The 24,470-nt window shown below is 44.9% G+C and overlaps 1 protein-coding gene across 4 annotated transcripts in view; it reads right to left on the bottom strand.

Annotated features, from left to right (window-relative positions):
- CFLAR (CASP8 and FADD like apoptosis regulator) overlaps positions 1-24,470 on the bottom strand; it is a 462,739-nt gene that overhangs the window by 156,327 nt on the left and 281,942 nt on the right. For all 4 annotated transcript variants that reach the window (XR_015308382.1, XR_015308381.1, XM_086955239.1 and 1 more), the window contains 3 exons: positions 10,256-10,361; positions 3,167-3,302; positions 838-932 (listed from right to left, as the gene is read on the bottom strand). Coding sequence is in view for 2 of the 4 variants with exons in the window: in XM_086955239.1 (XP_086811365.1) it covers positions 838-932; positions 3,167-3,302; positions 10,256-10,361 (337 nt within the window). In the remaining 2 variants the exon portion in view is untranslated. The remainder of the gene's footprint in view (positions 1-837; positions 933-3,166; positions 3,303-10,255; positions 10,362-24,470) is intronic.

Raw genomic sequence — 24,470 nt, 5'->3', positions numbered from 1 at the left:
AGGTTGTGCTTTTTTTCCCAACCTAACACTGACAAACTTCTAATAATCAGCAGTGTCTTTGGGAAAGATTTGGATATGTAGGATAAATTAATTCATGGGCATCCCCTCAAAGATTAATCAAATGATGTGTATATCCTAGTCTCAGTTTCTGATCACAGGCGGAGAGGAACGTCCAAGATAGGAAATGGCAAGTGCAGGACATCCCTGATGCCGATTTGTAATTCTGCAAATTGAGCAGTTCAGGTCCACATCTGCTGTCAGAAGTCTCAGAGCCTGGTTTTCATTCGCCTTACAATTATGTTGGTTCAGACATTACTTGCAGCCAGGCAATTTTAAGTAATGCCAACAGTAGTCTCACTCCGATTCAAATCAAAGCAAGGCAGATCCATGTCTCTAGGGTCTCTTTTAGAGTTTGGCAAGAAGAGAGCACTACCATAAATGGCAAGTGTTACCACCCTGTCAGACTTGTGGTTGATCTTTCCTATTTAGAGGTTGGGGAGCTACATGGTTTCTGCCAACAAAGGCTCGACTGGCTGTGCAATTGGAAGTCTTTCCTCCACTGGACCGCAAGTTCACAGTGAGACTAGCCCCGCCATTTTTAAGGCAGGACGACTGTCTTTTAAGAGGAAAAATATGTCACAAGCCTCAAAGCGAATGAAGATGTTAGCATTCATTAACCATATGAACATTAAAAAAAACACAAACTAAACAAAAAAAAATCAGGCGAAACCAGAACTTAATAAAGCAATAATTTTGAATTTCTGTGTATTTTTTTTTCAAGATCTAAAGTGGCAGCATATTTTGAATTTATTTTTAAATTGCCTTGTTTTCACTTACCTCAAAACTGTGTATGGGGTCCCCCAGGGTGAGGTTTGGAAAAGTCTTTAGCGCATTGATGTAGACCCGTTGGGGGCTCTTTGTTGAACCTGTGACTTTAAATTAAGCACAAAAACTCTTTAAGACCAGAGTCTGTTATTCATCGGCATGCAGATAAAACCCACAAATGTACCATATAGGGTAAACATGTAAACAAACAGTATTTTGAACAGGCTACGGGGGGCGGGGTGTCCCGGGTTCCCACGTGCAGTACAAGAATCACAGTTTCCCAGGGTGAAGGAAATGCTGTTGGGTACCAGGTAGCATACAGCTAGGCGAGTTTTTAAATCTCAGTCTATTGTCCCATCGCCAGCTTCAACACAGTTAATCATTTGCCAGTAAAGACAGAGACATGGATGTGTGTGGTACAATGATTCCTGGGAGTATAAACCTTTGACCAAGACTAAAATTCCTTTCTTTCCAACGCACCACTGAGACCCCAAACCCTTGCACTTCTTTCCTGAATATAACCCCATGCATTTCTGTCCCACAAACTGCTCTTCTGGGGCAGAAAGGGGACAGAGCTGACTCACACAGATAAGTCTCATAGGAGCCTTCTGCTAGTCTAAAAGGTACCTAGCCTACACATCACTACGGTCATGGTTGAAAGCCAGTCTAAAATACAGCCAAGCAACTAAACTTGGTGGAAATGTCACCATACTGTGGTTATTTATCGGTATGTGTGGGTCAAGAGCTTTGGTAGACAGGGAGCAAATAGATGTAGTAGTTTCTAGTTATTCCAGAACACATGCCCTCAGATCATTTAAAACTTGTAGCCTTTGAAGCAGAATTCTCATTGCATTTAGTGCTGTTCCGAACCCTGCTTATCATTTGGCATTTCTGCACACATACATCATCTCAGAACAATAGGTGCCATGCTATTGTCACAAATTACCTTAGAAAACAAAATCATGTCCAGCTCAGTGTCCGGGGCAATTTTATACAAGTTATCGAAGGTTCACAGTAAGGCATTTAGCGGGGACATGGAGGGTGTGCAGTAAAACTGGCCATATGTACAGCACGGCAAAGGGTCTTGTGGGTGGTGTAGGCAGACACATTTTGAAGGATGATACAGTTAAGGTGGTGGATAGTGGAGGCTTGGAAGCATTTAAAGTGTTATTTTGAGAAACTCGGAGTATTGTAGCACGTCGGGTGCTTATCCAAATTTAGCAGGCAGCTGCAGTTTTCAGGAAGAGAGCAGACAATCATCAGGGGACCTTTTTCGTTTTTGCAATTGTTTGTGCAACTTGGTGAGCGTAGAATAAGTTCTCTTTAGAGGTATTAGCTATTTCTCTTTCAAGAGGTCGTCTTTATGAGCAGTGCATACCTCTTTCACGGATAGGCAGTATGAGGTGGAAGGGTAAACCCAGCCAGAGTTCCTTGCAGGAGGGAAATGGAATTTAGTAAAAGGTTATCATGTCAGCATTATCACAGTCAAAATTAAACTGGCCTAAAGAGGCCTTCTCATGAACAGAGCTCCTTTATAAAATACCAACTGTGGTTTTTCTTTGAACGAAGTGTAAGCCTGCCCACTCGGTTAAGAAGAAAAACTACAACTAAATGTACACTTAAGGGTGTATTGGTAATGCCGATCTGAAACTACCAGATGGGTAGGGAGATGGTAAGCCCTTACCGATAAAGGCTCAGTTTGAACAAGTAATAATAACTACAGTAACATCCTGTTGTGAAACCCATCTAACCAAAATCCTTCTTGTTTTGTGTAACGGGACGATATACAGAACACATACAGTGATCAATCGGATTCACAGCATCCCCGCTCCATCTACACCAAGCGCATTTATCCATATTGTAGGGTCAATGTCATGCCTTCCCCTATTTTCTGTCCTCGGTGGCCAACAAATTAAACACTCCCTGGCTAGACAGAAGGGGTCATTTGATTGGTTTACACGCTCCAGCATAACTTATCCTCACCACTGAGACTCACAACAATTAATTTATCTGGAAGTGACACTCTGGTGGTGGTGTTACGAGAGGGACACTAATAAAACAAACATCGAGCTCCCACCGGGATCAACGCTGGAAGCACCAAACTCATTTAGCATAATACTGTGAACAATGGTTATCTGAGAATGCAGTCCTAACTTGGGTATCTAGTGGTGAACTGCACATAACACAAGGCCCATTTGTGGCGAAACACTGGGTTACCTCTAAACATCTACATTGGTTACTTTTAGATCCTCGTGCATAGATGGCACCATGCATGTTAACCTGCAGATGCTAGTACTTGAATGTCTGATGACTTTACAAGCTGCATGGAATGTCTTCTTACCTGCCTCCTTGTATTTCTGGATCTTCTTCATCAGGTCTACCCTGTGGATGTTCTGCAGGCACTTTTCCAGCACATCCATTTTATTAGGTGCCAGTATGTTCACCTTCTCCAGCTCAATGGCCACAGCAAGGAACGTCTAAGGCGGAAACCACAGTCAAAGGAAAAAGTGGATAATTATGTTCACTAACTAGAAGAAATTATTTAAAACTCAAATCAACAGGATGGGCGTTTCTGTTCACTTAACTTTTCCCCAGATGAAACTAGCTCTAGTCTACATTGAAAATATCCAGCACTACCATCGGAGGTAGAGAGGGACCTGTAGAGCCCTGGATAGCTAGACAGATGAGATTCCATTCCGATGTCACAACCAAAACAAGGGTGTGGGTCCCATTAAGCAACAACATTTCTTCACCATCACCATGATGCCGAAAACTGTGTCACTGATATGTGAAAACCAATGAAGGCCTCATTAGGAGTACACCAGTAGTCGGGGAGGTAACAGCGCACTCTGCACGGTGACCGTCCTGAGAGCCTCGAAGGCGGTTGCTCCCCACGCTGCTCCCAGCCCTGGCATCGTAGCGCTGCTCACACTGCTACTGCTGCACTCGTCTCTGCTCTGTGACCTGGAGGCATCGCACTGCCATTACTATTCAACATCGTCAAAGAATTCACCAACCCCACTGCAGCCTCAAACGACATCACTCCCTCCCAAGACCTCTGCGACTCGTTATCCTCCTTCTTCTACAACAAAATTGCCGGCATACATAACAGCTTTGAAAACAGTTCCAACGAACAATCCTCTCCACCCACCTCCGAACCTAAACCGCCCTCTAACAACCTCAGCACCTGGAACCCAATCACCATTAAAGACACTATCCGCCTAATGAATTCCATCCACTCCGGCTCGCCAACTGACCCCTGTCCCCACCACATCTTCAACAAAGCAGACTCCATCATCGCACCCCATCTCCGTGATGTCATCAACTGCTCCTTCAACTCTGCTACCTTCCCCGAAAGCTGGAAACATGCCGAAGTCAGCGCCCTCCTGAAGAAACCCACAGCAGACCCCTCTGAACTTAAAAACTACCGCCCCATATCCCTCCTCCCATTCCCGGCCAAAGTCATCGAGAAAGCCGTCAATAGCCAACTAGCCGCCTTCCTCGAATCCAACAACTCCCTCGATCCCTCACAGTCCGGCTTCCGAGCCAAACTCGGCACCGAAACCGCCCTCATCGCAGCAACAGACGACATCCGAACACTACTGGACAACGAAGAAACAGTGGCCCTCATTCTACTCGACCTCTCCGCCGCCTTCGACACTGTCTGTCACAGCACCCTCACACAACGCCTCAGCAACATCGGCATAAAAGGAAAAGCCTTGGACTGGATCATCTCGTTCCTAGCTGGGAGAACTCAGAGTCCAACTTCCCCCATTCAAATCAGAGGCCACCGAAGTCATCTGCGGTGTACCACAAGGATCATCACTCAGTCCCACCCTCTTCAACGTTTACATGAGTCCACTCGCTCCCATCGCGCGTCAACACAACCTTAACATCATCTCCTACGCTGACGACACCCAGCTGATCCTTTCCCTCACCAAAGACCATAACACCGCCAAAACCAATCTACTCGAAGGAATGAAAGAAGTAGCTGAATGGATGAAGAACAGCCGTTTAAAACTAAACTCGGACAAAACGGAAGTCCTCATCTTAGGATCGTCCCCCACTGCATGGGACGACTCATGGTGGCCACCGGCCCTGGGCACAGCACCCATACCCACAGATCACGCACGGAACCTGGGCTTCATCCTAGACTCCTTCCTCTCGATGACCAGACAAGTCAACGCCGTTTCATCATCATGCTTCAACATCCTACGCATGCTCAAAAAAATATTCCGCTGGATCCCTACTGAAACAAGAAAGACAGTCACCCACGCACTAGTCACTAGCCGACTAGATTATGGAAACACCCTTTACGCCGGAACCACAGCCAAACTACAGAAAAAACTCCAACGCATCCAAAACGCCTCAGCCAGACTCATACTGGACATCCCCCGTCAAGATCACATCTCCGGTCACCTGAAAGATCTCCAGTGGCTTCCAGTCAACAAGAGAATAACGTTCCGTCTCCTCACCCACGCACACAAAGCCCTCTACGACCTAGGACCCGAAGGCCTCAACAAACCACTGTCCTTCTACACACCCACCCGCCAACTACGGTCATCCAATCAAGCCCTCGCCGCTATTCAGCGCATCAATAGATCCACCATGGGAGGAAGATCTTTCTCCTACTTACCGGCCAGGACCTGGAATTCTCTCCCCACTCACCTCCGCCTTACTCAGAACCACCTCTCCTTCAGAAAACAGCTAAAAACCTGGCTATTCGATAAGTAATGCACCCACCCTCCTCCAAGCGCCTTGAGACCCTCTGGATGAGTAGTGCGCTATACAAATTACTGAACTTGAACTTGCAAAGACTGACATCACGGGGTGTGGTATATTGCTGGTATATTACCACCACATTACAAGTTCTGCAGAACGCAATGTTGATAATGCAGTAATAGCAAACTTTCCCCGACCCCCCTATGGTGCAGGAATATTGAACCATATGTTTTTCTCCAAATACATTTTGCTAGGTATTGCCTGGCCAAAGTTGTGCATAGAAAAACACACTAGGTGCAAAATGTGTGCACTCAGCAATCCAAAGCCATTCTTCTACAGCAATCTTTAAACACAAAACTCCATGGAAGGACTGCAATAAAAGAAAAAAGATCTGCTCTATCTCTAGCCGAGGTGTCTTTCCATCACTAAACATGCAGGAGTGCCTGCCATGTGAACTAAGTAGCACAACCCATCACTTTGCAAACAAGCATTTGCAATGCAATAGGTCTTGCATTAATTAAGTTTGAGCTATTGGCATTGCTAAATATTTCAACACCAATTGCAACAAAAGTCTATAAATTGTAGGCCAAAAAAATGTGAATTTATTTTTGTAGCAATGGTGGCATGCTGCGCTTTAGATGAATATGTTTAAAAGTAATGTCTGCCATACTGCGATTGCTACAATAGTTAATTGTGGATGCGTTAACAATTGATGTGTGCACTGATGGCTTGTGGTGTATGTGCCTGTAGAAATTATGCACTGATGGTGTGTGGGCCTGGAGGAAGTGTGCACTACTGGCTGGTGGTGTGTGTGCCTGGTGGAAGTGTGCACTGATGGCTGGTGGTGTGTGTGCCTGGTGAAAGTGTGCACGGACGGCTGCTGGTGTGTGTGTGTGTGTGCCTGGAGAAAGCGTGCACTGACGGCTGGTGGTGTGTGTGTGTGCCTGGTGAAAGCGTGCACTGGCCTTTAGTTGTGTGTCCCTGGTGGAAGTGTGCACTGACGGCTGGTGGTGTCTGTGCCCGGTGAAAGCGTGCACTGACGGCTGGTGGTGTTTGTGCCCAGTGAAAGCTTGTACTGACCGCTGGTGGCGTTTGTGCTCTGTGAAAGCGCGCACTGACGACAGATGGTGTCTGTGCCTGGTGAAAGTGTGCAGTGATGGTGTGGTTGTGTGTAGGTGGTTGTGTGTGGGTGGTTGTGTGTGGGTGGTTGTGTGTGTGTGTGTATGTGTGGTTAAGTGTGTGTGGTTGTGTGTGGTTGTGGTTGTGGTTGTGTGCGTGTGGTTGTTTGTGTGTGTGAGTGTGCGTGTGTGTGTGTATGTGTCTGTGGGTGTGGGTGTGGTTGTGTGTGTGGTGCATGCCAGTGTACATTGCCGGTGCTTGAGGGTAAAAACTTTGCAGTAACTGATCAGCCCACTTTGTTCTTACCTACTTTAGCCAACTTTTTCCACTTAAAAATCAAGACATTAAGTTAGCAGCAAAAGTGGCGTATTTTATAGACAACATAAGCAGCAGACAATGTACCTATCAAGAACAGTGCTCTTTGGAGGAAGTAACATCACAATACTAAGCTCTGTTCAGTCCTTAGCAAAGGAAGGCGTTACTCCTCTGTAACTTAGACTTCCAATGTCTACAGGTATTTTAATCTACTACTCTCCTTTGCCATTTTTTAAAGGGGTCCCCAGTATAAGTTAAGTGACTAAAATTCAGACTAGCCATATTTATAAAACATCAGAAGCACAATCCCTATCCAGCCCCACTTCATTCATTCCATTTACAACGTAAGAGTCACTGGAACTGCTTCCAACTTGTCATACAGCTCTCTTGGAGTTAGAATAACACATTGTAGGACAAGAAAGACAACTGAAAATGGCTCTGAAAAGCAAGAGTATACAGGGCTCATTTGACCAAACCACAAAGTGTGGGTTAATTGTTACAGGCAACAATAAGTTATTCGCCACACTGCTTAAGCAGGATAACTATATGTAAGTTCAGTAACAGCCTTTCCTGTGGGACCCTTCAGAGACACTGACAGAAAATGCTCTGTAGAGGTAATGTACCTGCATAGAGCTTCGCGACGATGGGTTGTGAAAGTATTCACAGACTTCCACGGGGGCTCTTGTAGCTCCGAACCATGCATTAGTGAGACTAGGTATACGAGTATTGCACTTCCTATAATGTGCTCTTAATCCTCTTATGGTTCTATGACCTTCACAGAACAGAAAAGCACAGTGCAGTACAGTCATTTGTGTAGTGTTTTGAAAACGTTGCCCTCAAGTAACTTAACTTACTGTAAGCTGGTAATGTTGCGCGGCTAGTCACAGTACACCGTTTAAAACCATCTATTTCAGAATACAACACGCTAGCAATCTCTAGGATCAAATCAGGTTTATGGCTGCAAAAGAAAATGAGCGAGGGGAGGACACTCAGGGAGAGAGAGGGGTGGCAGGGATGGGGACAGAGAGTGGGAGGAAACAGAGAGAGACAGGCAGAGATAGAAAATGGGAGGGATTGAGAGATGGAGAGAAAAGGAGAGCACAGGCAGAGAGAGACTGAGGAGATATGCCAAGGGAGTCTGCGAAAGAGAGGCAAAACGAGAAGAAATTAATAAAAAGGGGGAGCGGCATGCATAATCCTGATCTAGGAAGAAGCCCAGGGGAGCTTTGAAGCTCTCGGAGAATGCAAGTCACGGCCTAGCGGCCTTGAAGTGTGAAGCAGTGGGCGGGGAAGCACAGGAGCAAATGGTAAGGGGAGGAGAAATGCTGCTGGCAGGAGGAAGACTCGGGCAAGCTTGTGCACGAGAGAACATGCACTCGTGGAAATCCTCTTTGGGAGAGTTCACTTTAATGTGTAACTTTTTGGTTTCACCGCTATAGGTCTCTCTGCGAGACCTAAAAAGGACAGATCTCTTCTGGCCTAGGAGGGAACCTAGTACATGCAGCATAATTAGTAATTTCCTTTGTGTGCTGCTCGGGAGAAAAACAGGTTATATCCATTGCCCTACATTGGGTAAATACTTAGCCTGTGTCAACTGTCCTACCAGGCCCCTGAGCTAAAGTCTCAGAAAGGAGGAGCGACTTGTAATTAAAAAAAAATAAAAAGGCCTGGCCGGAGGATGGAATATGCACATATATTGCCCAAAGAGAGAGTAAACATAAGAAGAGTTTTCACTCTTGTTCCATGACCACAGAAACCCTCTGCATCTCAATTCTAGATGTATTAGATGTCCTTCCTAGTTCCTTCACTTTAATAACTTTTTAATTTTGACATGATTTCTTTCAAGCTGCTGAAAGGGGCCCAGGTTACATAAAACATCCCTAACAAATAGTTTCTTACCTGTCGGTGTAGTTTTGCAGCTTGAAGATCTTTCTGGATTCACTATGCTGTGCCCAATGGTGGTAGCTTCCGCCGGAAGCATGCCGACGTCACCGAAGGTACACCAAAATGTGGGACGTCGACGCCCACCTGGGCTACGAAAAAAAAAAAGGAGAAAAAAAGACTACGATTCCGGACCCAACCACCAGATTGCGGAATATGCACAGCATAGCGAATCCAGAAAGATTCACGCTGCAAAAGGAGACATGCATTGTATTTCAATATTATTTAGTAGTTCTTTTTTGTCATTTTATATATTTCTACAAGTTGAAAGCAAAAAACGTTTGTCATTAATTTGTCAAATGTCAAATGCTTTTATGTAGCGCACTTATCACCAAAAGAGGTCTCAAGGCGCTTTGCAGAAGAAAGGCAACGACCTACCAGAGCGGAGACACATCGCAGGAGAGTCTTTATTTGGGAAAGAGCCACGTCTTCAAACACCTGCGAAACTCCAGATGATTGGAGAGGGACAGGAGATGAATAGGTAACTTATTCCAAAGTTTAGGAGCCACGTATGAAAAGGACCGACATCCATTCCTGAACGTCCGGACTCTAGGCTGGGACAGCAAGAACTTTGAGCTAGAGCGAAGGGCTCTAGACGGAGTATACCAGGAGTATATTTAGGCATCCTTCTGCTTGTAAAGTTTATCTGTGATGATAAACTACCATATATATATATATTTTTTTTTTAAATAGAAAGATTTTAAGTAGTGGTTCTTTATCCAGTAACTTCTTAAGTCATCCCGTGTACTGAGAGAGAACAATACCTGGGCACTGAATGTTGGAATCTGTAGAATGTACTGGACATAGGTCTTAGCAATGATGTTTCCATTCGGACTTATGAGCCATGTCATTGACATCTCTGGATTGCGTTACAAGGCTTTCTACTTCATTCTCAACCTGGCACGTGGCCAGAGTAGGCTCATCAGACTGGTGATCTCCCAAAGGCCAACTGGCTTCTTCTAGGTGCCACATTCTTGTACGAGTGGAATTCATCCACATTCAGATAAATGTAGAGCAAAGGATTTCACGCTGACAGATCAAGTGCAGTTGTTTTGTGAAGGTTTTCTCCTATGGTTGCTTACCTTTCGATAAACGTTCCTAACAAGCTCAATGTGTCACAGCTATGTACAATGCCTAGGAATCGGATCATTATAGAGACTACAAAATAATTAAATAGTGCAGAAAATTAGAGGCAATTTTTTTTTAATCTTAAAAGGTTTCCTTGTGTGCACATGTAAAGCACTCTAAAGAAAGCGGACATTACATTTCCTTACAGTAGGAGAATGCACAAGTGTGAACTAATTATTAGAGGGCTAAAGTAATGCACACATACCTTGATTTTAGCCAGACGCCCATGTCCCACATAATCTCTCAACAAGAAAAGGAGTGAATCCACCTCTTTTTTGTCTATTTCATCACCGATGTTCAGCATCAGCACCCTGAAAAAAACAACAGGAATATCAATGACAACCACAGAGTTCTAAAGTTGGGTGCCTCAACTGCCTCACTCTAAAGACACCATTAGACAAGCCACATTTAAATGAATAAGCAGAAAAAAGCATTAGGCTCTTAAGTGATTGCCTAAAAGACGATGCATCACTAACATAAGCATTTACAATGCAATAGGTCTCTCAATTGCGATTATCTGAGCTATTGGCATTGTAAATGTCAATGCCTTTTAAAATATTAAAAGGCATTGTGATTTACAATACCAATAGTTCAAAGTTTTACCTATTGTATTGCAGAGCGCGGTGTCTGTGAAACCGGAGCCGCACTTACTTTGAAAGTTAAAAAAACCAAAACAAAATAAAACAGAGTGCGGTGGCCCTGAAGTGGGGACCGTGCTCAACATCAAAGTTTAAGAAATAATAATTAAACTGAGCGTGGTGTCCCTAATGCGGGCACCACGCTCACCATGCAAGTTAGAGCAGGATAGCCGCCATTGTCCTGTGTTAGTGCGCTGCAAATACAAAAAGCAGCTGCCATTGTTCCCATCGGTTTAAATAATACAAAATAGTGCTCACCCGCTTATATTGCAGACTGTGTAACAAGCAAAGTAAAAAGTCCAGTCATTATGGGCGCTAACAAATGCAGATACGGTGGTACCAAGGAGGGACTAACAAGCCTATTTACGAATCAGAAGCCAGCATGTATGAATGACAATGACACAAGGCAATTACATATGGGCGGAGAGTGGGCGGGGCTTTCAGTGGATACTCTAATACAGCATGCCTCACAGAGTGAGCAGCGCATGCGCGCTGCTGATAGGTACGCCCCAAGCATTTTTAGCTAAGGAATACTTCCTAGTTGCTAACATTTTAAATCAATAAAAGAGGGGTTCCTGGAACTAAAGGATAAATATATTCGACGAGGTCTCATGATGAGAGAAGATGTGGTCCAATGGTCAAAGGGTTGGGCACCAACCAGCATGAATTTCTTATTAGCTGTCTTCAGACTTTGACAAATTAGTTGTCACCAATTATCAGTCATTTCAGGAGTTATATTTACTGTGTATCTTTATGAAATATGATCTACATTGACAGTGGGGAACAGTTGGACATAAGTGTAAAATCAACTCCTCAGCTTTACAAGGATGACCTGTTTATGTTTAACATGGATCTTGAATAGCAGATTAAACTATGATGCTCTTGTATAATGCCCTGCATGTAACCTTGGAGGGTTCTAATGAGCAACCAAGGGAAGTGAACCAAACAACTTGACCCCCTGCAGCATAAGGATTCCATTTCTTTAGGGGTGTCTTTGACAATCTATGGGCCCCTGGCATGCCAGTGCCCCTTAAACATATTTAGCAGGGGTACTGCCTTTTTTAATATGCCACTGAATCACCCTCTATAAAGTACTTATTCTTTGTGGGCCGAGGAAAAGTATTCAGACCAGTTTCAGGCATATTTACATGTTATGCCCACCACCGTTGAGTGGCTCAGCAGACAAGCTTAAGCATGGGAATAGAAATGTGACGAGAGCTTCAGTAAATCCGGACTTTGGGTTATTTTTATACCTATAGAGGAAATAAATAAAGGTGTTCACTTTGGTTGAAAGTCTGTGCTACTCATCCAGAAACCCTTTTGTGAGAGATCTTTCTGAGACGCTGGCCCTGACTAAACTTTTAGTTATTTTTTTTATCCGACAGGGGCATGTTACTTTTGACAGCACATAAGTGATGGGTGGAAATGAATGTAAGCCACTCGTAATTCACCTGGATTCATTCAATGGTTTTTAGGAGGATTGTCTAGCAGAACTGCAAAGCTTCATTCCCTCTGAATGGAACCAAATATTACTACATACATGTTTCAGTCTCTGGGTTTTTCATCAATGACATGCTTCTGGAGTCCCTATGAAACATAAAGCTCGCAACCAAGTCTTGACATACTCAACACTTAATCCAACTCTGTTAACCCCCTACTGCTAAGGACGTACTGGTCCTCAGATGTGATGGATTGAAATACTCGACCCAACCTGAAACATGTAATTGTTCTGGGCAGATTCCATTCCATAGTTTTCAGCTTCTATCTGCCATTACAGGCAGGGACCAACTGTTTGCAAATTAGCATAACCCCAAGACAATACGTCATAATGTAAATTGGGAGTCTTCTCTGAATGGACAAGCGAGCAGAGTTATGTTTATAAACAGACTGATAAACTGGTCATTGCTTATTTATCTGGGAACATCAGGAAGGTTCATTAAAATATGCAGTATTTTCCATCATTCCTCGGATGTGACTGAACCCAGACAGTGACAATATTCACTGTTGGAGAGTGTGACTACGAGATTTCTGTTTGAAAATTGAACCTGAGGTGAAGGTGTAAATTGGAAGATATTAAATTAGTGTTTTGCTGTAAGCATGTTTCTTATATAATTTTTTGATTGCCATAATGGTGTATTTTTGATGTCACTGAAAGGTTGTTGATTGGTTCTTGCAAAATATTGGCCGTTTTTCGATGTGAGGTGTGGGCGAACAGTTAGTCCAGTTGCAGAGAAGTCATCAAGTGATAGAAAAAGAAAAAACTACAATGCAAACATGCATTGGCAAACCCAATAGGCCTGGCCTTAGCTCTGTGATTTTTTAGATTATTTATTGCAAACATATGCCATATAAGGGAAAGGAAAAAACAAAACCTGAACTTGGTTGCCATGTGCGTGCGCTAACATTTACAACAACAAAAAAAACATTCAGTGATGTGGCTATGTTAGTAGTGTTTTTTCAAACAAAAATCCTTTCAGTGATGCCATGCATTTTATTATTATTGCTATTTGTTAAGGAGACAAGAGTAAATCACCACATAACCAACTAAGTACTAAATTCACAGAGAGCTACAAGGTTACTTCAAAACTGTATCATTTTAAAAAGTAGACCAAAATTAAGTCATCCTCTAACTCCACAACCAAAGTGCAGGCAAATGAGAGTTGATGTTAGAACTGGCTATTTCTGGTAGGCTAAGGCTGACGCCAAAGCCAGGCAGAAACCACCATTCTAGTCAGGGCAAGGAAGTCACACGCCAAGATAACCTCTGCTCACCCCCTTGGTAGCTTGGCACAAGCAGTAAGGCTAAACTCGGAGGCAATGTGTAAAGCATTTGCGCCAGCGCACAACAGCAACAACATACTAGGCACACCACAAAAGAGACTCCACACAAGGTTATTATAAAAATAACTTTTGTATTGTAAAACATATCAGATAAAATCACACATATGCATTGTGCCAACTGGCACAGGCAATATTCACAGGGATTATGTACACCAGACAGGGCCACATGGGCGCCTGTCAGAATCAGATACAGTACTTCTAGAATAAAAAGTAGAATATACAATCACTTCTAGAATGAAGAATAAATGTAACATAAAATAATAATCAAAGATAACAACCAGTAACCACTGGTAACAGGAACCAGGACCTTACTAGGGCCACCTGTACTAAGAAAGAAGAACCACCTAAGTATCACACAGCATTTAGGGGTCTAGGAAAGAATACCTTACTCATGATGCCATAAACCTACATTCAGAGGAGTAGAAAAGACAACCACCTAAGAATAAACACATTTAGGGGTATACACCAGAACACCTTACCCATGATGCATGAACACATTCAGAGGAGTAATAAGGAGAAACACATGACGCCATAAACATTCAGAGGTGTTAAGAATAGAGCACATGATGCAATAAAATCACATTCAGGGGTGCAGCGCAAGAAGACACATGATGACTAAACATTCAGAGGTGCAGCGCATGGAAAGGAAGACACATAATGCATAAACATTCAGAGGTGCATAATAAATCAATAGCGCAAAAACTCACATAAGCAATAACTATTAAAAAGCATAGAAATCACATTGCGCCAACACTACATAAGCCACTACCTGTGGCAGTCCCTAGGCCAACTGGCCTTGCGGGGCAAAGATGCCCTGAGTCCAATGTCAGGGCGCGCTGCCATGCAGCGCCAGTCACAGAGTACAAAAAGCCTAAACGTGGCAACTGCCCACAAAGTGCTGGGCAACTGTGTACTAACAAGCTGTGGCAGGGCTCTCAGTAGCCCCTAAAACAAATCTGCGCCACCTGAGCCACACAGGCTCTAAAACTAACACTGCGCACGTTGGAGCCACACAGGCTCTGGCCAACACTGGTCAAACGTTGGAGCCACACTGGCTCTAAAGCAACATGCCCCCTCTGAGCCTCCGTGGCTCTAAAACACACTAATGGCCCTCTGAGCCACACAGGCTCTCTCCACAATTCTGCCCCCACGTTGGAGCCTCTCAGGGCTCTAGATTGCACGTGCCGGCAGGAAGGGGGGGGCGGGCACCAACCATCTGCCCCGACGCCCCATCTAGAGGCTGCCCTCGTTTGAGTCCCCCACAGGGGACTCGGGATGCCAAACATGCCCGCAAGAGCCTCGAAACAGAATGCGGGGCAAGGTGGGAGCGGCCCGCTGCCAGACGGGGCCGCTCCAGACGAGAACAGAGCCCGGTGCCTTGAGGCACCCATCAAGGAGCCCCCACACTCACCGGACCTCGTGCGGCGCTTCTGGCGAGCAGCGCGGAGGGGCAGGCACCGGCATTGTGCCTCCCGCCCCCTTCGCCAGACACAGGCTGCAAGGCTTCTCCCGCTTCACCCGGCCCCCTCCTGGGACCCGGGGCTCTCAGCCACAACTCCGTTCCTCCTTCCCTCGCGCCGCCAGCATGCAGCATCTCCTTTCTTCCTCGGCCGGCAGCGGGGGCGGGACTTCCGGCCGGCCGCGCTGCGATTGGCCGGCCGGCCAACCACTTCCGGGTCGCTGCGGGCAGCGCAGCGGCCCTTCTCCTTAGGCAGGCAGGCGGGGGCCGAGTTTACCGAGGAGTGGGCTCCCTAGAGTAAAAATCAAGATTAGCGGCATGGCCGCGGGGCAAATGCTGGGTGGGCACCGGCCTAAGAACAATCACGCAATCGAGGTGGGCACTCGTAATTAATTAAATAAATACGGGCATAACGCAGGGTGGCACCTGCAACATCTCACGCAAAATGCGTGATAGCGACACGCTCGCTACGGGTGAAAAATAAAGCGCTCTCAAGCGCTAGGAGGCAGAAATAAAGCGCTTCCATCGCGCTGGGGGCACCGACAGCCTCACAAGCCCCCAGAGATGACCCTACATCAAGAAGGGTCCCAAAAGTCTTGAGGCATCCAGGAGGCAGCACAGCAGCTCCTATTAAGGGAAATCCTCCAGCAAAGTTCTTCAGGAGTCCAGGACCAGTCCATCAGGAATCCAGGGCAAAGCAAAGTCCCCCCATCAGCCCAGGCAAGGCAGAGGGGTCCCCCAGAGTCCTCCAGGCATCCAGGGGCTGGGCAGCGCCCGCCCCTGGTAGATTCAAGTCAGAAACAAGAACATTTTGGAAGGGGACACAGCCCCTTCTTATACACAGAAAAGTCTTTGAAGTCCTTTGAAGTCCTTTGAAGCGGGCAGTGTGAGAACCAGCTCGAACTGGTTATAGGGAAGTCCCTTCAGTATCAGGGACAGAGGTGACAGTCGCCCAGCGGGAGGTGGAGCCAGCTTTGTAGTTAGGTAGGCACAGCCCTTCACTATCAGGTGCCATCTCCTCCCACTTCCCTGGCAGCAGATGCTGCCTTTCATCCATGGGCTGACTTCAGACAACCTCCTGGGCTCTCCAGCCCCTGTCATCCTCAAACCAGACAGTCAATCCACAAGCAAGCCCAGGCACTCTGGGCCAGGCTCACCAGCCAATCACACGCCAGCACCAACTTACACAAATATGCCAACTTCCAAAAGTAGTACTTCTAGACTAGACACAGTCATGCCGCATATATCATTTTGCAGCATTCATTCTCACGAGTTCATACATACCAAACTCGCCCCTGCACTCCCCACACATCAGGAACTACCATGGGCATACATATTCCCCATTCATTCCTATGGGAGGGCAGGTCACTCACCACTCATTCACAGAGAGCTCAAGCACTTTACACTGTACCACAGTGAAAAAGTGCGCAGAAGCCTAAAATCACCAACACCAGGTTCCATAAACAGGCTAGGAAAAAGCAAAAAAGTCTAGGGGTGAACCTGCCCAACGGGCCGGGTCCAACAGTTGATATTTAGAGTTAATATACAAAATAAATGAAATAAAAAACATCTTTTAAACCAGCTTTGCAATGAAAAGAAAGGAACTATTTTTAGACATAAGTGAACAATCTGTACAGGCTTTGTACAGTCACTAAAAATGAAAGCAGCCAGTGGGTAAAGTGTGGTGAATCGCTTCCCCCATGCTGTATGCAGTGGTTGGTAGAAGCAACATGTGATTGACAATTTAAAAGACCAATGATTGAAACCTTCTCACCAAAATCTCCTTCGTAGGTATATTACGTATGATTATTATTTTTTAGGAAAAACACTTGTCTGGCGAAGCAGCCAATGCTCATTCAAAGTCCAAGACAAATTGTTTGGAAAATCAACCCTATATACAGCTAAAGATGTCTGAAAGGCTAGCCTGACCTAAAAACACTTGCATCACCTGTACACATCTGACAGAACACAACTTTTCATTTCTTCTGTCTGTACATCCGAGGGATGTGAAAATATCCTTAGTGGAGATGCCAGCTTTGTTGATTCTAACAGAGAACTTCCTGTGCCATTAAAGCTTTCTTTTCAATATAAAATGCAGTTTCCCTTCCTAGCCTCTTCCTTATTTGGCATGTGCGTGTGTATGTCTTCATCTATTTACTGTGCTTGTTTGACCCTAGGAAACTCTGAATGCAAACCCAGAAAAAACAGGGACGCACCACAACAAAACTATTGCCCCCCGTACAGCAATATTTTGTGAGCAAAATCTCTCGACCTGAGGGTAGATATTCATATTCTCAAATGTGCCTGCGCTGCACAAAAGATTAATGTCATCATAGTGTGAAGCCACCGTCTCAGTAGAGCTCCAGTGCTTGTAATTCTCACAGTATGGGGTAATCCCTAGGCCAGACGGCTGCGTGTTTATAGTCCTCATTGTAGTGGTCGCAGGAGGACCCTCAGAATGAGCTATGCCTCTCTCTCTCTCTCGAGAAGCACAGGCTTGGTTAAGGCTAGGCTAGAGCTTCAGACTTTGGAACGGGGGAACCAGGCTCAATTTCCGGAGTCGCCTCAACAGCTTGGGATTGTGCGCAAATCACTTAATGGTCCCCTGCCTGAAAATAACAAGAGTTGAGAGGGAGTATGCGCGCGTTGTGCTCAAACGACTCGAGCGGTACACGTGCACAACGCCTGTTGTCCTGTCCCCCTTCAGTAAAAAAATCGACGACAATAGATCTCACCAAGCGAGCAGTGCATGTGCTGCGTTACTAGGCGAGACCTAAAAAATTACGGCCTTGAGGCCAGGATTTCAGCCAGTGTATAAAGAAAAGCAATACACCTACCATATATCACTAGGCTAAGTAAGATTCAGTATACGTTTGAAGTACTGTGCTAAAGTATAATAAATGTATTCCAAGAGGGACACTTAGGGCGAGGTGTGACCAAATAAACTGTGTGTGAACCTTTTCATACTCTTTTGTCCTAGGTGGTGTAATGGCCGGATTTCCTGATTAGATGGGATCAGCCCCTAGGGGCCCCTCCAACCCAGCCAGAACGTGATCACATCCCTCCTCAGGACTATCCATCCAGGCACCTGGGTACCTACCTGAGGATGGGGAACTCGCAATATACAAGCTCATATTATTAAAAACACCACTAAATCTATAGGGATACTAAGAATACTCACTGATTACTAGGGATATCCATACCCTACACCACACTCATACATCAGTTAGTCTCGCGGCCACTCAGACCCAGACTGATCTACCCTAGGGCAGATATGACACACAATCCGGTGCGTCTACACATGGGCCTGCAGAACCCAATGCTCCCTTTTCCAAACGGTTCGCAATCCGGCAAACCTCCACGCCAGTCTCCTCCCTGACGCTCTCACTTATTCAAGCCACAATCCTGTGGGTATACACGCTGGTCTCCTACCCAACGTTCTCACTAACGCCGCATATCAACGACGACCACATTCCTATGAACACCTTTATATATTGTACCTCTTATTCTTGGCATCATAGGTCCACTCACTCCCTATTTATGTGATCACCACGTACCTGATTGGGATTACTCATCCATTCATGTACCTAATAAACACCTAGGAGATACATTTACCCAGATTGAACAAGGATATAAGGCACTTTACAGTTTGGTTTTATTAGAACAATATAAACGCTTACACAGATCTGTAACTGACAAAGACTATAGATAGAACACACCGCTGAAAGAGAAAAGATTAGACATACAATAGCTTAGGGAATAAGGACAAGATTAAGGGTAGAGTTCACCTGATTAGTGTGTAGTCTTGTTCTAGCTGTCATCTGGGTTCCTCTCTCGTCTGTGCCTTGGCTCATCTCAGACTCTCTCTCTCTCCTGCACTCTTGGGTACACCTCTGCGCTGATCACTTTGCACTGGACTCCTCTCCCCCACGAACTGTCTCCACCTTCCATCTAATGGTTCCTGCCGCTCTGATGCTTTTCATTCCACTAGCTTGTTCACTCTGTCTCTGCACCAATGTCCAAATAACTCCATCTGCTCCCACAGGTTAGTCCACGATCTCTCCTCCGTCTCTTCTAAAAGGCATTACTTCAGACTCCAGCTATTCACACCTCCTCCTGATAAGTAACTGCTTCTGACTGCTTCCTTCAGTTCCAGCTCACTATTCAACTCAGCTCTCTCCAGCTTGAACCCTCTCTCTCTGCCAACTCCACTCCACTGCTTTCCACTCCTCCACCTCAACACGACTGACTGGCTCCGCCACCTCCACTCGGCTCACTGGCTCCGCCTCTGCACTTCACTGATATAGAATGCTGTTTCCTCATGGAAAGTTCCAGCCATCAGCCTGCCGCCCACCAGGTCTCTGCATCACCTCGCATCAAGGACACACACCCAGCCGGCCGGCCTTTTGTTGTGTCTTCCACACAGAGAATAATACAGCCTACCGATAAGGGCTGGCCCAGACCGGTTCTCTCCAAGTGAAAAACAGCCTTAACTATAAACTTTGCCTTTACCCTGAAAAGCCTCTCAGCTTCATCAAGATGGAGTCCCTCTAGCTCTAGGCCTGTAGGCCTGAAAGGGATGAAATGCCCCTTAGCTCTGCCAGAATACCTACATAAACCATACCAATATGTCTAATATGTCAAAGCCAATAGGCAATAGACAGGTTAAAGTCAAGAATAAAGGATCTATCATCATATTAAGCAGCTATCCTCTTCTAGGTCTGGAAAAAGGGCTTAAAAGGGCCAACACAGGCTAAGAATACCTATACTAGATGTGAGCAAGACTAAGGTCTATATCACTGCTAAATAGAGCCCAAAAACTCTGCCATTACAGGTGGTGTGAAGTATTCTGAGCCATGTGGAATGTGTGAGGTCATCAGTGAATTTTCAGTGTACATTTGGGGCTGAGTTGCTTAAATCATAGCTCTTGGGGCGGTTCCTATATCTTCAATTTGCTTCTGAATAAAGTACCTGTACCTGCCCGATTCCTGATGTGTTTACCAGCGGGCAACTTCTCAATGTAACTGAGCCTTACTTGTGGCCAAGCGCAGAAAGGGCGCCAGATGGCAGGCATGCAGAGCTGGCGACAAGATCCTAAAACCAAGGAAATAATAGTTGAAACTGGTTGAAAAACTCACGCCCACACTAGTCATCAGTATCCGGGGTCAAACCACACATTGCCTTGTAGCAAAGTGCATGTTTTCAAGATGGGTAAATTATGATAAAGAGGCCTGAAGTACAACTCGTGGGGAAATGGGGAGGTTATAACGTCTCTCGATGAAATTTTAATAGGGGAACTTTTGCTAATGAGATCACCAAAGAAATGGTATAAATAATAATGAAGGGCCTTTAAAAAAATTTAAAAAATGACAGATTGCACAGCTGTCCCATAAAACTCACTGAGCAATGGACTGGATGATGTTCTATGATTAATGGCCATACCCAGCTGACTAGGCGAGTATTTTACCATGGGTGCAGACTATGAAGGAGAAGCTATGTGCCTACTCCACGACCTAACACTCAAGCTTCAGTTATTCATCCTATGTGGATGTAAGAGAAAGAGTCACAACCCAAAAAGGGTCCTGGGGTAGGTGGGTATCTCAGAACTGCAAAATCTGGACAAAAACTCAAGCCAATTACTAGACACAATACAATAAGTAAAATCATGTCAAGCAGTATTACAAACTGGGCATTGAATAAAAGCATGTGAGCCCAAAATGATGCAAAGGCGCGAATGAGAGCCAAAATTATGTGGCGGTGTGAATAACCATGCAGGGTCCAGCAACCAACAGAGTGGGTGGGACAGTCTAACATACTCAAAAAATTATTTTCTGTCTAAAACCCGGAGACCAGTCAGAATAGGCTAAGAGGTATCACGGTGTGTGACAAAGGTGAATGATACATGCACCAATTGTCATCTGCATGTTTTAAAGAACTTTGGTGAAATCCCAAAAATGGATGGAAGACCCCACTGAAAGAAGAGTTTTCAGTAAACCTTATGAAGGGAACCATATCACTACTACAGAATACGCCCAAAAAGACACCGCTACACAAAACTCCTGACCACTTGGGAGGGATGGGAGGTGGACCTAGGCCCGATGGAAGACACACACTGGGAGGCAACTTTGATGCACCCCCAAAGAGGTGACCATAAATGCTAACATGAGACTTATGCAATTCAAAACACTATATGAAGCATTGTACAACAAGAGAAGGTTCTACAAATTGGCCCGACTCAAAATGACCTTATGACCTCAGTGGGAAGCATGACATCAGTGGGAAGCATGACCTTTGTGTGAAGCATAGAAAGAAGAGAGGTATATTCCTGTACACCAAATGGCGACAGAATATACTACGGGCACACTGGAAGGAAATTACTGAAACTTTATCAAAGGTATTGGAAACAGAAGGACCGCTGTTGCTGCAACACATTATCCTAGCAGGGATGTGGAATTCCTATAGCCCGACGCCCAGGACATATTGTTTGGGGTCAAGGGCAACAAGTCTTAATGTGTATTTTGTCCTTGGGACAAGTAGGCCCAACCCCCTGCAGCACAAACACTTCGGCTGCCAGTTTGCAGTATCACATTAAGGATCAGGGAAGGGTACTACCTGTGGTTAAGTTAATATTTGTGTGCATGTGTTAATGCTGTTCAAACTTGTATTTATGGTTCATTAATTGAAAGCCTTTATTATTAGGGTGAGCGCTCTAAGTAAATGTACGTTCCGACTGCACTACTGACAGTGGTTCTAGTATGAAAATGGGTACACACGGTTTCAAAGTTTAGCAACATGAGGCTATGCATGATGCTCACAGAATGCTCTGAATAGATGCAAATATTTGCAGAAGCTTGAAAGCAAGATTAATGTTTCTTTGCTTTCAATATAAAATGTACCTAAAAAATGAAAGTAGGGAAAAAACATTTAGCTAAACTACTGTAAAATTTCAGGTACCATTTCTTTTCAGCATCATTTAGTAAAATGTGTTGATGCATGCTAGTATTTCCCAAAAATATTCATATTGGAAATTTTGTGTAACCAGTTTCAATAAGAGTATGGGAAACAAAAATAAACAAGCCTTGGCAAAGCCAGTAGGTCTGACATTGGTGGTCAGCTTTTTAGTTTTGGCAATGCGTGACTTGTTTTGGCATGGCTTTTGTAAAACCTTATTGATTTGAGAGCTGCCCAGCCCTCACGATTATAACAAACATTGGCAAATGCAAAAATTGTTTTTGGTCTCAAAAATGCACACTGCCACATTAGTTACTGGCACTGAACAAAACTACTTTGTTTACCGATATGCTCCTTGTGAAAGAGCAGAATGCTGTCACTCACAGTGAAGCCAGCCGATTCTGAGACAGAGACAATTTTAATAAACACAAAAGGTCAACGCCAGACCAAATTAGGGGCCCTATTATTAAAGAAAGTCTCAAAAGTGCACCTTTGGTATATGGCTTTCGTGAATTCACAAGAATTTACATTAAAGGGCAAGAAATTGTACTTCTACAAAATATTTGTGAACTGCATTTTAGCATGAGCAAATATGCATGTGTAGATTTGCTCATGTGAAAACCTGGGTGTTTGAAAGGTTTTCCCTCCAACTACTTTTTTCCCAACTCTGAAAGAAGGTTTACTTCTACCACTCAGGAGTAAATTTCCAACATTTCTCAGTATGGGAAAGATTAGAGAAGATTTGTTGAAAGCCCTTAAAACATGCAAGTTAGTAGGTTTGCACAGACTCAAAAGGGCATTCCAACCCTGGAACTACTGCTTACCACCATCATCAGTCCCAGTATGTAGATCTCAGAAACGTGGCAACATAAAATGATTACTAGTATTCAAACACTATGGTATATGCCCTGGTATAATCAGAGAGGCTATATAAGAGCTCTTATATAATGAGATTGCTTCCATAATTTGTGGCAGCACTACATAGCACCAAAGGGACAAGTGGATGTTGTTACAGGACAAGTAGATTTATGAAGCAACCTGCCCCAAGGACAAGTAGATATTTTAATAAATTCCACACCCCTGCCTAGGCATCCAGAATAACGCTGACAAGCTCAAGAAGAGGTGGACCTTGTACTCCACTGGCCTAAAGGGGGCCAAGAGTAATATAGCCCGTGATTGATGTATTGATGATACCAGACTAAAGAAAAATTATACATTGGAACAGACCAATATATGGGAGCAGAAAAGCTGGTATACAGAAGCAAAGGTTCTCCGAGTGTAGAAAGATCGGTGGACCATTGCGCAGACATGAATAGGAAAACGTGGTACCTCTTATAATGGATGGATGATAATCAGAGGGGGATTAAGATTAAAAGAGCTGAGGTGCATGAGCTATCACAAGGGGTTTCAGAACTTCCTTATCCCCATTGGTCCTTTGTTAAAATGATGCTGAGTCGAATGAATAAGGCGTGGTTCTGAAATTCTGGACTCTGCTGTAATACCGGTACCAGGGTCCAACACTCGTGTCACAAAATATCACCGTACCATGACGAATTTGGTATCGGCAGACCGGTAATGATTAGGACATTATCCCTATGCATTTGCGTCATGATTGAGCAATGCTAACACCCTTGAATCATGGTTTCCGTTCCGAACCCTCGGACTCCATTTTGTGAACGGCATCCATCTTACGACTTGCCCTCATATAAGTCAATTGATTGAGGCCGAGCTTGATCTGAAAGGACACGTCCACCTTAGCTGACTTCCCCATGACCTGGCCAAACTGACTCCACCGCCTCCAGCCAAACCTGTTTGGGCAGCTCCTCGCCCAGTGGCCGAGTAAGATATCATCAAGGCACAACATGCCATAAACCATTCACTACATACAGACCATGTTTTCCATACACATACACCTGTCCATGATTCTTGTTTATGACCAGTTTTACGACGGGAGGGTGCCCGACCTTATTGGTGTTTCATCGATATCTGATGGGAATTCTGGGCCTGGCGGGATAATCCATCACGATCTGGACATCTAAAATATGTGCTGACCAGCATGACTTCGCTCTTTGTATTATTGTAGAAATATGTGTATAACCATATCATAAACTTAAGAATTCTTGCCCGCAGCTGTTAATTCTGTATATAAGGAGAAGGCTGGTTCTGTAAAAACGAACAGTCTCCTGAGAACTTACAGCCCGTGCTGTTGTAATTCTAGGACACATGTTACTTGGTTGCAACCAATAAACCTCGATCTCTGACTTCAGCTAGAAGACTCTGTGTTTCTGTAGTCCAGAACAGGGAGAACCCAGAGGTCTTCGGGTGTGGTCCCCTGGCACCACCGGGTCTCTAAAAACCCGGCACCTCAGTTGGCGCCCAACTCGAGGCGATATCAAGCGGTGACGGTCCAAGCCAGATGTTCGTGAGGAGCTTCATGTGAAAATTCCGGAGGAAGGCCAGCCACTTCAGCGACCCCTGCATGTCGACGTGGTTCCGAAGGTCTTTGCTGCGAGGTTCCCCGCGTCCCGACG

The sequence above is a fragment of the Lissotriton vulgaris genome, chromosome 2_1, assembly GCF_964263255.1.
Source record: "Lissotriton vulgaris chromosome 2_1, aLisVul1.2, whole genome shotgun sequence".
Lineage (NCBI taxonomy): Eukaryota > Metazoa > Chordata > Amphibia > Caudata > Salamandridae > Lissotriton > Lissotriton vulgaris.
This window is presented reverse-complemented; position numbering and strand designations above follow the sequence as displayed.